This window comes from Epargyreus clarus, unplaced genomic scaffold, assembly GCF_041222505.1.
Source record: "Epargyreus clarus isolate Ecla_fem2 unplaced genomic scaffold, WU_Ecla_fem_2.2 ptg000035l, whole genome shotgun sequence".
NCBI lineage: Eukaryota > Metazoa > Arthropoda > Insecta > Lepidoptera > Hesperiidae > Epargyreus > Epargyreus clarus.
The window spans coordinates 6,320,048-6,335,889 of NW_027332240.1; the positions used below are offsets into that span (position 1 = coordinate 6,320,048).

A 15,842-nucleotide genomic window follows, 5' to 3' on the forward strand; every position below is an offset into this window, starting at 1 on the left:
GACCGTAATGTACCGAGGAAAAAAATAACAAGCAAATCTAAATCACATGCATATTCCCTATTATCCTTACCTTTACTCTCCACAGACAGACTTTTATTCAAGCAGTCTGTGAATAACAAGACAGAATATTAATGTAATGACATGTCACGATGACACTATTTCATTCTTTTGATTTCATTTTATGTCAAACCAGAATAAATAATTTAAAATCGCAAAATAAATTAGATAAGGCTAAATTCTTGTGATTGTACGTTTCTGACTATTCTTACCACATGACCAATACTTCCTGGTACCGATAATGTAGAACACAATATTTTGTCATAGATCCTACACTACGTCATTCCCTAATCTACAGCTGATATGATATAAAATGAGTTTTGTACAAGGCCGGTGTTCAGTTTATCGACGCTTCATGTAGCGTTTGGTCGCGTTTTTTTCCTTAATTCCATTTAAACGATAGCCTTGGCACACGTAAAGCCCTGAAGCATTGTAAAAAACTTAGTTCAAGTCGGCCACGATGTTAAAAAGTGCTTCAAAAGTGACAATTAATACTGGGAATGTGTTAAATTTGATCGATATCAAGAAAAAGGCTGGACAAAATGTAACTGAAGAGGTTAGTGTGGTTTAATTATCTGAATTAAAATCCTTAATTAAGGCCTTAGTTTCACAAAGACTTGTGTATTGAGTTCAAACTGTGTATAATATGCATTGAACGAGGCTGTACATTGTATAGTAGTGTTGATTGAAACTGTTGAAATTAGTTGTTGATGTTGTTAATTAATTTTATTACAAGAAATACTAGCAGTAAACTAGTAAAAAAACTAGTAGTGGTAATATTTGTTTAATAACAACAACAGTTCTAATAGTATAATTGTAGTATACATTCAGTATTGTTCTTCTTCTTCTTCAGTTCTTTAGCAAATCTTTTACTGCAGTGGCTGTGCGCCTATGGAATGCCTTATCGGTTGTTATCCAACGTGCGCAGTCACTGGATTCTTTTAAAAATCAAGTAAAAGAATTTTATCTATCATTGTAATCTGCTTCCTAACTACCCTGTTATTTTTATACTATTCTATTATTTCCTACTTTATGTATTCTCCTCTTTTTCTCCTTTTTCTTCTATTCTTAAGAACTCTAGTTGCTGATATACTTAAAATATGACTCTCATGTACACCCCTACCCTGGATCTCTTTTATATAATTCTCTCTTTCTTGCAATAAGTAAATGGTTGCCTGGAAGAAATCACTATTTAGTGATAAGGCCTCCACTTGTACCTTTAATTATTGTAAATATTTTGTATTTGTTACTATAAATTTGGTGTACAATAAAGAGTTTTTGTATTGTATTGTATTGTAGTAGTACGGCAACCTGATCTGATATTTTCCCTATTGATTCCGTTCTTCCTTTTGAATAATTCATGTGTTTTGGTAGTTGTAACTTAATTTACAAAACAGTGTTTTCCCTATAATGTTGAAAGCAACTTGCCTTTACTAAAACCAAATTACAGCCCTTTTTTATAAAATTTAACTTGCAAGAGAGTATGCTTTCTAGTAAGATAAGGGAGATTTACTTATCAGAGGCATTCCATCTTAGTCGTCAGGGATGGCGGAGCATCTGTGACCAACCTCAGGTAGGAAACTAATCTTATCTGGGTTTGATCACAGATGTCCATGATCGGCAGTGGCCACTTACCATCAAGTGGACTGTATGCTCGTCTATCGTCCTATGTTATAAAAAACATAATACTACATCTACTCTATGTATAGGATCTCTATGTATAGGATCTCTACATATATAGGATAACTCCCTGAAATTGATCACAGATACTTTGCGATTCCGGAAAACTCTCTTTAAAGCAAAAGTGCTTCACAATTACAATAGGTGTAGGATTAGTAGTCAAGCTTCACTGATTCTACCATCTTTTAAATAGACAGAGTTCAAATATTACGACATTAAATTAATTGTTAGAAAAATTATAAAGACATTTTTATGACTTATCTAAAGCATTTGACCTTATTGAAATTAAAACTTTATTGTTAAAATTGTATTATTATGGCATATGCACAGTAAATCTCAAGTTGTATCTTTTAAAGAATAGTAACTAAAGTATAGTAAAGTACCAAGTGCTAGTATTAGCAAAATCTCTAGTACTAAAATACTATAGGGTGTACTACAGGGGTTCATCTAGGCACATTTTTTTTGTTACTTGATCATAATGATTTACCTTAAATGGTATAAGATTTATGTGGGGTAGTTTTTTTTGCTAATAAAACTTCCTTGGTATTTAAAGTAAAAGGAGAAGTTCGAAAGATAGATGTTGGACCTTAAGTTAAAACAATTTGGTTCTAAATTATAGCAAAAAGAAATATGTAAAGATTATTCTACCACAAAAAATTGACTGTATCTTAATATAGATTATTGATGGAGGGCAAATATTCCTTGGAAAACAGTATTCAACTTATTACAATAAAATCATGAATCTCCCAGAGTTTTTTTAAAATCAAATCAAAAACAAGTAATTATTGCAATGATAAATATATATTGTTTAAGTAAAAACACTATACACTTTATCGCGAATTATGTGTTAAGCAGTTTCTTTTATTGCCACTTTCCATAAAGAAAACCTATTGAAGCTGAGGTAATCATTTGATTTCAATCTAATTTCTAAAAGAAGTAATCAATCATGTTTCCCTTTTTTTGCATTTGAATTGCAATCTCTTTTTTTCATCACTAAATATTTTTTTTTATTTTCAAACCATGCGTGGACAAAAATTCAGACTCTTAAAACATAAGTATACTATATATACTCTATTCATTGTGACAGATTATAACATTGTTACATTTATATAATAAGCATTTGATAACACTATCTACAATGTTATAAGTATGCAATTTAATAGGTACTTAATCAAGGTTGATTTGATTATAGTATATGTAAATTTATGTATATGTAATCGATACAATTATAAAGCCACACCCACTTCTGCCTTTAAGTATTAGTTTTTCACAGTTTGAAGGGTGTATAAGGCATAATTCAGTCATTTCCATTTAGCTGTCCATATGCAGTATGCGTTGATGATGATGATGACGTAGTATGCACCGTTGCAGCACCTATTTTTGTCTTACATGTTGTAAGGCAGAAATAGATGTGAGCTCTGTTGTGTTCTGTACATATATGAGGCTCCCACTGGGTATTTAGTCCTGGGGTAGCAAAGCAATTGTGCTCTTCTTTAGATAGATCTCAAAATCTATATAACTAACCTAGGATTCCATATATAGTAGGTGCCATGGACACATACATAGACGTAAACTCAAACACCCAGACCCACAACAGAAATATTAATTCATCATTTAAATAGCTTTAGAACCAAATGCTTACCGCTCTATCACGCGGGTCGTTATTTAAAATATAATATACAAAAATAATATGTTTGGTAAAATTTGTATAAGGAAAATGTGCAATAAGTACAGAAAATTATAAAAACCTCAGAATTTCCTTTGTGGGTGTGCTAATAACTAATCATCGTGATGATAGTGATGTTATGATGAATGAAGCTACCTAGATAAAGATATCATAATGAAACTTAGGTAAATATTGTTTGTGAAGTTTATCAGACAGATATTGAAGTTTACCTGAGATTTATTTAAGTTTACTAACAAGCAATATATTCACATGATATATTTATGGTTTTAATTAATTTCAATCCATTTCTCGTGTTCCGTCTTTTTAAATTTGGTATGGTAAAGGAGACCTACTTTTCCGAAGTATTCTAGCTTAGTTTTCAACGGTAGCGGCGCATCTGTGGTCGACCTCAGGCAGGAATATCTAATCCTGTCTGGGGTTGATTAAGGATGTCCATGAGTGGCAGTAGCTACTTACCATCAGGTGGACTGCATGATCATCTGCGACTCCTATATTATAAAAAAAGACTTAAGTATAGTCCGCGCCAAACTGCTAGTCCGCTCTGAAGTTGTTCCGAGCAGGTGTAGTCATACAATATGCTATGGCGACGCGATTCATTTCTATATTCAGAGCGGCCTAGCAGTTTTACGCGGACTATACTCAGTACTACAAAAGCGAGCTGTTGTTATGATAACACACACCGTCGCGTCGGTTTCAGAAATGGATTACTTTGATAATATTTGATGTTTACATCGTATCAACTTGAACATGTGTAGAACAGATTTAAGGTAATGATAAAAGTACTTAGACATGTTATATTTGTACTTAGAAGTGTGTTGTATAAACAAGACATAGATTAGTAAAGATACTTCGCCGCCTTGAAATTGAATGAAGCCGCAAATGGCTTATTATAGTAAGTTCTTTTTTTGAATTCTTGACAAATAAAAACATTTTTAGAGAAAATTTACGAATAAATAACTAATACTGCGTAATTTACATGATAATTAAATAATTTGTAATAATAATTTCAAATATTTTAGGGACATTTTAGCACGGAGACGTGGCAAAACATTTTTACGCAACTATTTCAATTCTCAAAACTGGGTACATTTTCTTGTTAGGAGTGAGTAATCTTTACTAATCTATGAAACAAGATAAAATGTTTTACTACATTTCATGGATTAAGTCCTACCACAATCGTACTATACATTTAGTACGATTGTGGTAGAACCCTTTGTGGTTCGACTCCGGCGGCACCACCGCCACACCTACTTCTACCTAATAACAGCAGTGTTGGGCGCTGCTGTGTTCCGTTTTGAAGAGTGTGGTAAGGGAGACAGACTTTTCCGAGGCGTTCCAGCTTATTCCTCAGGGGTAGAGGCGCATCTGTGGCCGACCTCAGGTAGGAACATCTAATCCTATCTGGGGTTGATTACAGATGTCCATGGGCGGCAGTAGCCACTTACCATCAGGTGGACTGTATGCTCGTCTGCTACTTCTATATTAAAAGTTTCACGGAGAGAAAACTTCTAATAACTCGAAAACGCTTGTTAATTTTATATTAACTTTGGTTTTTTTCAGCTATCAGAAAGCATAAAACTAACGCTATCAGAATGGGGAACTCAAAACGGGCACCACGACCTGCCCATACAGAATGGGTCAGCGATACCCGAAGAGGATTTGGTGCCAATCCGACAGAACTCCAACTACATGGTGGTATCAACGTCCACGGCGCCGAGGGAAGCGGTGCTAAACATAACGAGGCCTCATGATGACGTCCACAATAAGATGGCGGAGGAGGAGAGGAAGAATCTGAAGATTGGTGTCAAGATCTTCATTAATGAGGATAGCACTACGGCGTTGACGGAGTGCTTGGAGAACGGTGAGTTATTCTTATTGTCATCAACTCATTACTGTTCCACTGCTGGGCACGGGTCTCCTCACAGAATGAGAAGGATAAGGCCATAGTACACCGCGCTGGCCAAGTGCGAATTGGTAAACTTCGCATACCTTTGAGAACTTTTTTCTTAGATCTTTCAAGTACACATGTTTCAAGTATACTTAATTTAATTTAATTAATTTGTAATACGCACATCATTTCGAAAAATCAGAGCTGCGTAGGTACCTGAGACTCGAACTTCGGACCTCTCGATCAAGAGGCGAGAGTTTCAACCACTAAGCTATCACTGCTTTGTCTTATTACAACTCTTTTTATTAGCTTGACCTGTATGTATGTATCTGGGTATATAACGGAATCTTTGGACCCGATTTTTACCCACTTTATACGGTCAGATTAATTACAGATAGGGCAAAGGTTGCCTTTAAAAAAGACAAAAATATAGCAGGTACATTTTTCTGAGGGGTTTAGTCGACATTCTGTCCTGTCCAATCTGTCCAATGTAGAATCTGTCCAGTATAGAATTTGCCCCAAGTAGAATCTGTCCATACTAGACTACGATGTCCAAAGTAGAATCTGTCAAATTCCTATTCGACTCACTAGAATCATAATAAAGCAGGGAGAATCGTACTATAAGAGATTAATTCAAAATTTTGAACAGTTATCAAGAAACGATAAATACACGATTTTAATATTTTTTTCTCAATGTCCTCATCAGGATTATCGATAAAGATTTACCTTATGCGATTTTAGCGTGGCTTTTAGTATTCTTTACCTATAACAATATTTTTTAACTGACTTTCGATGACCCCGGCACCATACCGGTCAGACGCGCAGTGGGTTCTGGATTCGATCCCCGGAGCCACAAGTGTTAAACAGATGATATACACTTGTTATCAATTTGTTAAAATTTGACGTAATCCTATTACAGATTTGAAAGTGATAAGACATAGATATCTGATTACTGATAACGAAATGTCCTTATCATTTCGAGAATAACATTAGCAATACTAGTAATTGCTTCCGTCATGTTTATGTACTTATTTATTATAAAGGTGGTAGATTACATATGTCTATGGGCGGCAGTAGCCATTTACCATCAGGTGCATTGCTCTACTCGTATGTTACTTCAATATTATAAAAATAAACATTCACTCTATATGAAAGAATCCTTACTAATATTATAAATCCGAAAGTAACTCTGTCCGTCTGTCTGCCTGTCTGGTTGTGTTTTCTTCACGCCTAAACCACTGAACCGATTTTAATGAAATTTTGTACAAAGATAGTCTGAGACCCGAGAAAGGACATAGGATAGTTTTTATCAAGGAAATCCAACGAGAACTAGGGATGGCGATCTAAGATCGATTAATCGGAGAATCGATCTTTTGGACCAAAAAAAAACGATTATTTTAATCGATATTAGTAAGGATTGAATCGTAAACTTTGCATTTGATCAAGTGATGATCTTTAGCAAAGTTGTTGTCCATGAGCCCACGAAGGTTTCAGAGTTGGTACGACCAATATTCGCCAGATAGCGCCACTGGTATTCCAATGAAGGTACGAATTTTCAGTTTTATGTATTTTAGTATGTCATATTATTTTCTTTTAAACGCGGGCGAAGCCGCGGGCAAAATCTAGTAATATATAATAAATACATAATAAAAAAGCACTCTACAACAAGATCACACTCACCAAGACCGAAAACAGAAAACTAGAATCATTTTGATGTTTGTCTGGCCGGGGATCGAACCTGGAGCACTGCGTGTCTATGGTATAACGAATAACGGTATGAAGCCATCAGCTTTATAAAATAGGTATATTGTAAGTTTTTAAACAAATAAGTCCTTGAAATTTAACAAAAATAGACTTACAGAAGTGCTTAGTCATTACAGACGCTCTGGGTGGTTGATATGTAAATACTAATAATATTCTACAAGCATACACACTTGTCGTACCTATCTCATTAGGGTAACCAAACAATTTTTATAGTATTATCGAACGATCATGCAGGCCACCTGATTCGATTGGATTTCTTCCTAAGGTCAGCCATATGCGTTACTACCGATGAGGACTAAGTTTCATCGTATGTCTCTCGATTATAACCCTGTTCAAACCAGATCAGTACACCTATTAGTCGTTATCGGGCAAATAGGTGTGGTAAATTTACCTCAGTTCTAAGTTGAAGGTGGTAAAAATATAGTATTGTTCCATTTTTCGTATTTTCATACAACTAAAATGATACGTAGTAGGTAAGCAAAATGTTATATTTTAGCTAGCAGCCCTTTTCGAATTTCCGAGCACGAACAGTAGAGAAATTTATCGTTAAAAGCTGCATGAAGTGTAAAAAAATGTTATAAAAAGTAACATCTTAGTATTTTGAGATTATAAGAGTACCTACTAGATTTTTATAATTCATACTAAAAATATTATCTTCGTACAAAAAAGTCGGCAACCCTACCAACATAATACATGTGCCTACATGTATAATACAAGGAAATTGTGTATGACGTCACCGCACTCAGCCCATCAGTCATGGCGAGCAAATAAGAATTAACGTATGAATTGAAGGAAAACGACGAGATATGTGATATATGAGTATTGTATGGTGTCTAATGAACAAGGTTATTTATGGAGTTTTGACCTTGGTAAACCAATAATATTGTATTGATTATGGGATTACGCTCAGATACTCTTTGAGTTGATTTTTTTTTCAATGTTATCAAACGTATCAACAGTTTAAACATTATCAAAATAAATATCATCATGAACAGCAGCAATTTCATAAAAAACGTCATCAATATTTAAATAATGGTAAAACTAAATCTAAGAGGAAATCATCAACCTATCATCCTACCATCGAAACTATTTCTAGAGTGAAGTGATACTTGTTGCGTTTCTATGGAATAGTTTATGGAATAGTTTATAGTTTCTATGGAATAGATGCCTGCTGAGTTATAATGCGAGCATCTTGGATCATCATCAAAACATCTGTGATCCAATAGGACAGAGGTTCCATATGAAGTGGGTAACAGATATCCATGGACGGCATGAACTTACCATCAGATAAATTGCATGCACGTTTGCTCAGTAATCCTTTAAAAACACATAGTCATCATCATAAACAACATTATTATCATCAAATTCAACAATCATTATCTTCATCTGATAACACTTGATGCCGTACGGTTTTCAAAATTGTTTTTTTTTTATTATTTTATAATATAGGAGTAGCAGATGAACATGCAGTCCATTTGATGGTAAGTGGCTACTACCGCCCATGGACAACTGTAATCAACCCCAGATAGGATTAGATATTCCTACCTGAGGTCGGCCACGGATGCGCCGCTACCCCTGAGTACTAAGCTGGAACGCCTCGGAAAAGTATGTCTCCCTTACACACCACACCCAAAACAGAACACAGCAGCGCCTAAAACTGCTGTTATGCTGTTATTAGACAGAAATAGGTGTTGCGGTGGTGCCTTCGGAGTCGAACCACAAAGGATTCTACCACCTTCAAAATTACTTGATTTGTTTGCGACTCGTCTACATATTACGCGTATGAAGCGATAGGGTGCCCACACGCGTGTTCCATGCACACGCGCGACAAGATAAAGGTCCTTAACCTTTAAGTGCCCACGTGAGGGCCTGACAGGCCCAGTAGAAATAAAAATCCCTCAGAACTCCCCTCTCACGCAAACGACGTACACGCCACTTTATGTACCTTCAAGTCAACTTTCCGCTAAGAAATATTCACGTTGGTGGTTATAGGTTAAGATCGTTTATGCCGAAGTCCACTTTTAAGTGTGATTTGGTATACATACATAACATACACATAGATTAGTAAAGATTACTCACTCCTAACAAGAAAATGTACTCAGTTTTGAGAATTGAAATAGTTGCGTAAAAAAGTTTTGCCACGTCCCCGTGCTAAAATGTCCCTAAAATATTTGAAATAATTATTTATTTATTATGTAAATTACGCCGATTAGTTATTTATTCGTAAATTTTCTCTAAAAATGTTTTTATTTGTCAAGAATTCAAAAAAAGAACTTACTAATAAGCCGTTTGTGGCTTCATTCAATTTCAAGGCGGCGAAGTATCTTTACTAATCTATGAACATATATTTCAAAAGTTTTTTTTTTTGTTTTTTTTCCAGTATTCACAGCACTACACACAGAGTTGATAGAAAGCGTGATACTAGCCTACAATCCCGACATCGTCCACGACGCACTCGATGAGTCCATGAAGAACGCGTTTACTAAAGCATCGCCTATCTCATTGGGAAGCAATGTTGGTAAGTCTAGCTTTGAATAATTAAGCTGTCAAACTTCAATCATCATCATCATCATCATTATCAATACATTTATGTTTCATTGGAAGGCACATGTTCTCAGAATGCGAAGGTTAAGGGTACAAAAAAATAACACCTATCCTAGGTGTTATTTTTTTTTTGTAATAAATGAACTTTCCTCCCTTGGAGGAACAAAAAATAAACAGAAAAGGGCCCCCATGTCATTACAAAAAAAGGAATTAAGAACCACATACCCCCCTACCCGAGACATCAACACACTTATTTCAGTGATTTTTGTGAATGATTCTACCAGTACATGTGAAGGTGGTAGAATCCTCTGTGGTTTGACTACGGCGGCACCACCGATACACCTATTGCCGCCTAATAACTTCAATGTTAAGCGCTGTTCTAAGTATTTTGTTTTGCAAGGTCTGGTAAACGTGAGACCCTTATACGAAGCATTCTAACTTAATCCTCACAGATAGCAAAACATCAGTAGACGAGCTCAGATGGGGCTTCGATTGTATCTAGGATTTACATAGATGTCTATCGACAGTAATGGCCTCTACCACATGAACTGTACACTCAACCACTTCTATATCACAAAAGAAAATATAAGATGCGTTTGTTCCAGTGCGCATGTCCAGTACGGAGATGGATGCCGACAGCGAGGCGGATGCGAGGAAGTGTGAGGCCATCCTCCCCGGCATCAAGGTGTTATGGGCGGTGCTCGAGGATTATGTTAAAGAAGGTATGTTAAATAACACTGAAAATGAACAACCTAGAGTTGTCCTATAAAACTGTGTTTGTGTTTAATAAAGTAAATAATCATTTACTCATGAAAATATGAACAAAAATGATCATCCTGTATTTCTAAATTTATTTGTACTGTATGGTTTATTTGTTACCTATAAAACAGACGCTTTTAACACTCATATTTCGCATTCGATTCGCACTAGAAATCTCTGTGACGTAGGTGCCATGAACACCCAACCCCAAAACACATTATTAAATTAATAATTGATAGTTCGGATATTTGTCTAGCCGGGGATCGAACTTGCAACCCTATGCGCGTCAGACTTGTATGGTCACCGCTCGGCCACGCGGGCCGTCCAAATAATGATGAAATTATGTATCAATAAGATAAGATTTATTATCAGACACCACACATAAGTGACAAAATTTATTACTGTAATGAAAACACTTGAAATGTTTATAAAGTAAACATTGTATTGCCCCGAGTTGCGTAAGAATAAATTTTATTGAAATAACACAACAAATCATATAAGGTACAATCACGCAACCAAAACACTTATTCATTGCTTGATAAAAAATCAATAATGATTAATAATATATTTTTTCTCCATATCTCTCTCCGTCCCGCTTCGTTTCCCTGTCTCTCGCCCTCTCCATCCCTCTCTCCCTCTGCCTGTCTCTCCCTCTCCCTGTCAGTCTTTCAAATCCCTCCCCCACTTTTTCTTTTTCTTCCTCGTGATCACACTCATAAAAAATGTGAGCCGTCACGGGACGCCTGGCAGATGTGAAACATCGACATTATTTTGTAAAAGTAATATGCAGAAAAGAACATATTGTGATAGGAACTAAATATGTCATAATGATAAAATAAAATATTACGATTTTTTTCCAGATAACGATGACTATTTATTGAATTCGATTGCGCATGGCGACGCGTCGCCACACCGTACACACTACTGCATATAGACTGTATTTATATACCATCGTATAGCGTGGCGACGCCACGGCATGCGTCGCCACGCCAGAAATCGGTTTTACGTGCGGCTATAGATGTTTCACATCAAAAACTTCTAAATACCAATCTATCGTGTCACCAGGTCGAGTCCACCAGCTCGGAGTAGCTGACGTGGGCGGCGGTTGTCTCCGGAAGCTGCACGGTTGGGCTAGAGTCAAGCCGACCATAGCTCAGATCAACCTGGCCTCGTGCTGCGTGGTACCACCCTCGCTGCACACCTTCTGCAAGGCGAACGACGTGCAGCTGCTCACACACGCCGACCCCCCCGGTGAGACACAGCTCAGCTCAGCTCGCACCCGGACCGACCGTGGCTCAGATCGACCTGGCCTCGTTGTTTTGTAATGGAGGAGTAGCAGACGAGCATGCAGTCCATCTGATGGTAAATGGCTACTGCCGCAAATGGACATCTGTAATCAACCCCAGATAGGATATCCTACCTGAAGTCGGCCACAGATGCGCCCCTGAGGACTAAGCTGGAACACCTCGGAAAAGTATGTCTCCCTTATCACGCCCTTCAAACCAGAACTGACACTGCTGTTATGAGGCAGAAATTGGTGAGGTGGTAGTGCCGCCGGAGTTGAACCACAAAGGGTTCTACCACCTTCGACAACCTTATTTTATTTTACTTCAATTTTATTGCAGATCTACTCTCGCTAGCGGCATTGAAGACGTTATCCGACGCCGGTGTGGGCTGCAACAACCTGGACTGGTGCGCGCGGTACCAGGTTCACATCAAGTGCAGAGGTGTACTCGCGCTCAAGGGCTACGTGTGTAAGGCCACTCTGGGCAGCTTCAACGGGGAATCGAACACGGTGACGACGTATGTGTGATGGATAATGTGCTGGACGGGGTCGCAATTTAGGAGAAGTGATATGGTTGGTTTGAGGGTGGTTCAGCAATTTTGATGAAGAAGATGAGGGTGTTTTAAAATTTGAGAAACTTTTTTGAACATTTATCCATAATTTTTTGGAATTGTCATAACTTGCAGATATTTTCTAATTTTGAAACAATACAAATTCGTTTCAAAATTTAGAAAATATCTGAATTAATTGAATTTGAATTTCCAAAAATTACGGGGATTCCTTTAACTTGTGGATTTCCAAAAAAAATGTGATTTCTCCAATTTTTTTTACAAATACAGGAATTTTGCAAAATTTTCAAAAGATTCTTCAAATTCTTGTTTCCAAAATGCAAATATTTTCGATTATATGAGTATTTCAAATTTTAAAAATTGTCACTTTGAAAGTCCGAGACATATTTTGGATATTTGATACTTAACTTTTAGGATTTGCCCAAAATTCCTAATTAAAATGTTACCGTATTATGTAAAATTATATAAGTTGCACATGCCTTAGTACTAAATATAGAGTAAATAAGTTAAAATGTACTTATGGTATTAATAGATCCAAGAATTTTAATTTTTACGATTTATTCAATTAATGACAGTCATAAATTCAATATTAATGATGATTTATTATAAATAAAAGCTTAAAAAATGAATTGATTGATTACAATAAATTTGTTTGCTCATTACCAGGGTGTCATAAAATGTGGAATATGTAACCAAAGTATTGCAAAGTAGTTGTTTGAACTTATAAAAAAATTAAGGTAAAGCAGTATAATTATCGTAAATTTCGTCCTAAAAATATACTAAAAACGCACGCAAGCGTTAAAATTTAGTCCTCTGGTAGCAACGTACTCGTGTATGTAGTCGACCTCACTTAGGACTAATTCTATCTGGGGTTGATTACAGATGTCCATGAGCGGTAGGAACAACTTACAAACTGACTGCATGTTCACTTCAAAATAAAAAAGTTGAGTGGGTTTTACAGAATACAAAATAAATAAGGGATTTAAATGAAAAATTTACTTTTATAATATTTAAATTTGATTTTGTATGACCCCGTGGAACAATATATTGTAAAGTATTACATATAACAATAATGATACGGAATGATATAGAATGATATAGAATAACTGATAACAATAATGATACATTAATACAAAACTATAGTCTGATTCATAATTCGGTGTCCAAAATCTAAACAAAGAAATGTCATTGTCAAAATACGATTACAGGTATTGTAAACCTTAACAAATTAACAAGAAACAAAGACTTTATCAAACTCACCAAAAACGAAAACTTTAACAACTACACAATTTGACAAACGCTAATAAATCGAGAAAACATCAGACTTCAACCACGATCACGAAAATAAATAACTTCGGCTACGAAACTTTAAAATGGCGGCACAAAAATGTTTTGAATCCCGATTGTGTTACCATTATCATATTTTAATTATCTACCATAAAACTTGATTTTTTTTATTATTACTGTATGGAACTAAACTGAGTTCATATAAATATTTGAAAATGTGAATTGATCTTAATTTATTTAGATTGTTATTTTATTATCATTGTACTACTTTAATATCGTCAAAAATAAGAAACTACCATTTGAAACGTATTTTCTTGATAGGTCAACACCTTTGTTTACATTTTGGATACCTAATTATGAATCGGACTATAGTAAAAGTAAAATTAAAATACAATTACTTTTAAACTACATTCAATACAAAATTATGTGATTATTTTATGATTAAGAAAGGTGTATAACAAAAAATGCTGTGATAAATAAAAGTTTTGAGGAATGCTAATTATTCTTATAAGCACATTTAATTCTACCATTATTTTTCACCTCTTAGTAAAATTTACTTTACTAAATATACTTCGAAATAAGAATAAATCCTCAAAAAAAAATACCGAATTGGCTTCTACGAAAGCATTTTATAATAAACAAGAAATAATTTCCTTTTTTTTTTAATTAAAGAAATAAAAATTCCTCTCTATTTTCAAGATTTCTTACAATAATAAATACAACAAAAACATTATAATAATTAATTGTCCCTGAGTTCCTAGAATACTGGCAACATTCCCTCGTTGGATAACGATGCTAATTCGCTGTCCGAGGTATGAGCCAGCTCTCTGGTCATTCATTGACTCTATCAATTCCTCTCTTAGGAATACGAGATCTTAAATTGAATGCTTTAGTGCTTAAAATAAAATTATAATAACTAAGTACTTATATTGTTACTTAATATAAGATGAAATTATTATTTAGTAATCTCATTTGAAAGTTTGAAATTAATGGAAAGGTTTTTGAAACTTTGAAATTTGGTATAAGGTGATATTTTAATTATGTTAATACTAGAATTTTAGGTAAATTGTTCTAAACATTGGTTATGAAAAAAACTTAAATGTGAAAGTATTTTTTATAATAAAAATAATAATCAGTAATAAATAATGTAAAACGCAATATACCCTATTATAATTATAATACTATTGGTTCATTTTAATTATAAAATTTTGTTACGAATATAATTTATTAAATTGTAGACTTGCATTCTGTTATAACTTAAATTATGTGAATACTTAATTTAAAAATATTGTATGAGAATGAATAAAACATAAAAAATGTAAAACGCATCTTTATATAAAACAGTATTTTAATTGTAACATTCCCGAAATAGTTTCCCATCGTGTACATATATCAAAGAGTAATGTTCAAAATTGCCTACAGATAGCGTCTTCGATGTCTATAATTTCGTTACTCTATCATTAACAACAAATTTCAAACTAAGTGGAAATAGACTTATACTAACAGAACTTTATATAAGAATTTCCTTGATATTATTTCTTTACATTTTAAATAGTACTTCATAAATTTACTAATATCATTTCATAGTACGCACAAAAATATGTGAATAAAAACTTGTCAAAATTACCGATATGGGCAACATTATAAGCGCCTCTAGTGGAAGAACTTTGTAACTTTTCTATATGTGCACTACAATAAAATTCGTTTAAATATGTCACTAAAACAACATTGCTTACACGGGAACAATCCGAACAATTCTTAAAGATTACCGTTATAACCCTACATTTCTTATTATGTACCATTTCAAAATGTTTGTTAATTTTGTTGTTATAATTAATAACTTTCCTGTGTAGTTTATACTAACAATATTATATTATAAAAAAGCTTTATTATTAAGAGCTATTAAACTTTTAAATAGGGTCTGGAGGCACGGCAGAGCCTCCGCCAAGTCGAGCCTATATAATTGTTGGGAACCTTAGGCGCTGTGAATAAAACCTAAATTAGTGTTGATGAAACTTAAAAATATGGACTATGTAGTAGTTTCCCTCTTAAATATTAAATGAAATAGGATGATGGTTATAAAATATGTTATGCACTTATTCGTACTATTTAATTAAATAAAAATAATTAACTAACTTGTTATGTTGTAGACAATAAATCGAATTATGTTACAAATAAAGTATTTACACCAAATCTTTGCTTTTTTGTGTTTTTTTTTATCTTAACTTTTTAGGTAGGTAAATAAATCCATCCGGCGGTAGGTTAATAAATCCATCCGGCTGACATTTTATAACTTAGAGCCTTCCATCCAAGATCAATACT

The 15,842-nt window shown here is 34.4% G+C and overlaps 1 protein-coding gene across 1 annotated transcript; it reads left to right on the plus strand.

The window, feature by feature from the left end:
* Positions 1 to 150: 150 nt before the first annotated feature.
* Gclm (Glutamate-cysteine ligase modifier subunit) lies at positions 151 to 12,274 on the plus strand. The gene is made up of 6 exons (XM_073091937.1): positions 151 to 613; positions 4,985 to 5,285; positions 9,457 to 9,594; positions 10,226 to 10,342; positions 11,445 to 11,630; positions 12,005 to 12,274. Exons 1-6 carry the CDS (start codon positions 518 to 520, stop codon positions 12,190 to 12,192), a joined length of 1,026 nt encoding a protein of 341 aa, XP_072948038.1. The 5' UTR covers positions 151 to 517; the 3' UTR covers positions 12,193 to 12,274.
* The last annotated feature ends 3,568 nt before the right edge of the window (positions 12,275 to 15,842 follow it).

Coding starts and splice junctions, on each gene's coding strand:
- Gclm (XM_073091937.1), top strand. CDS start 518: ATGTTAAAAAGTGCTTCAAAAGTGACAATTAATACTGGGAATGTGTTA. Junction 9,595..10,225: donor CTCATTGGGAAGCAATGTTG/GTAAGTCTAGCT, acceptor CGTTTGTTCCAG/TGCGCATGTCCAGTACGGAG. Junction 10,343..11,444: donor CGAGGATTATGTTAAAGAAG/GTATGTTAAATA, acceptor TCGTGTCACCAG/GTCGAGTCCACCAGCTCGGA.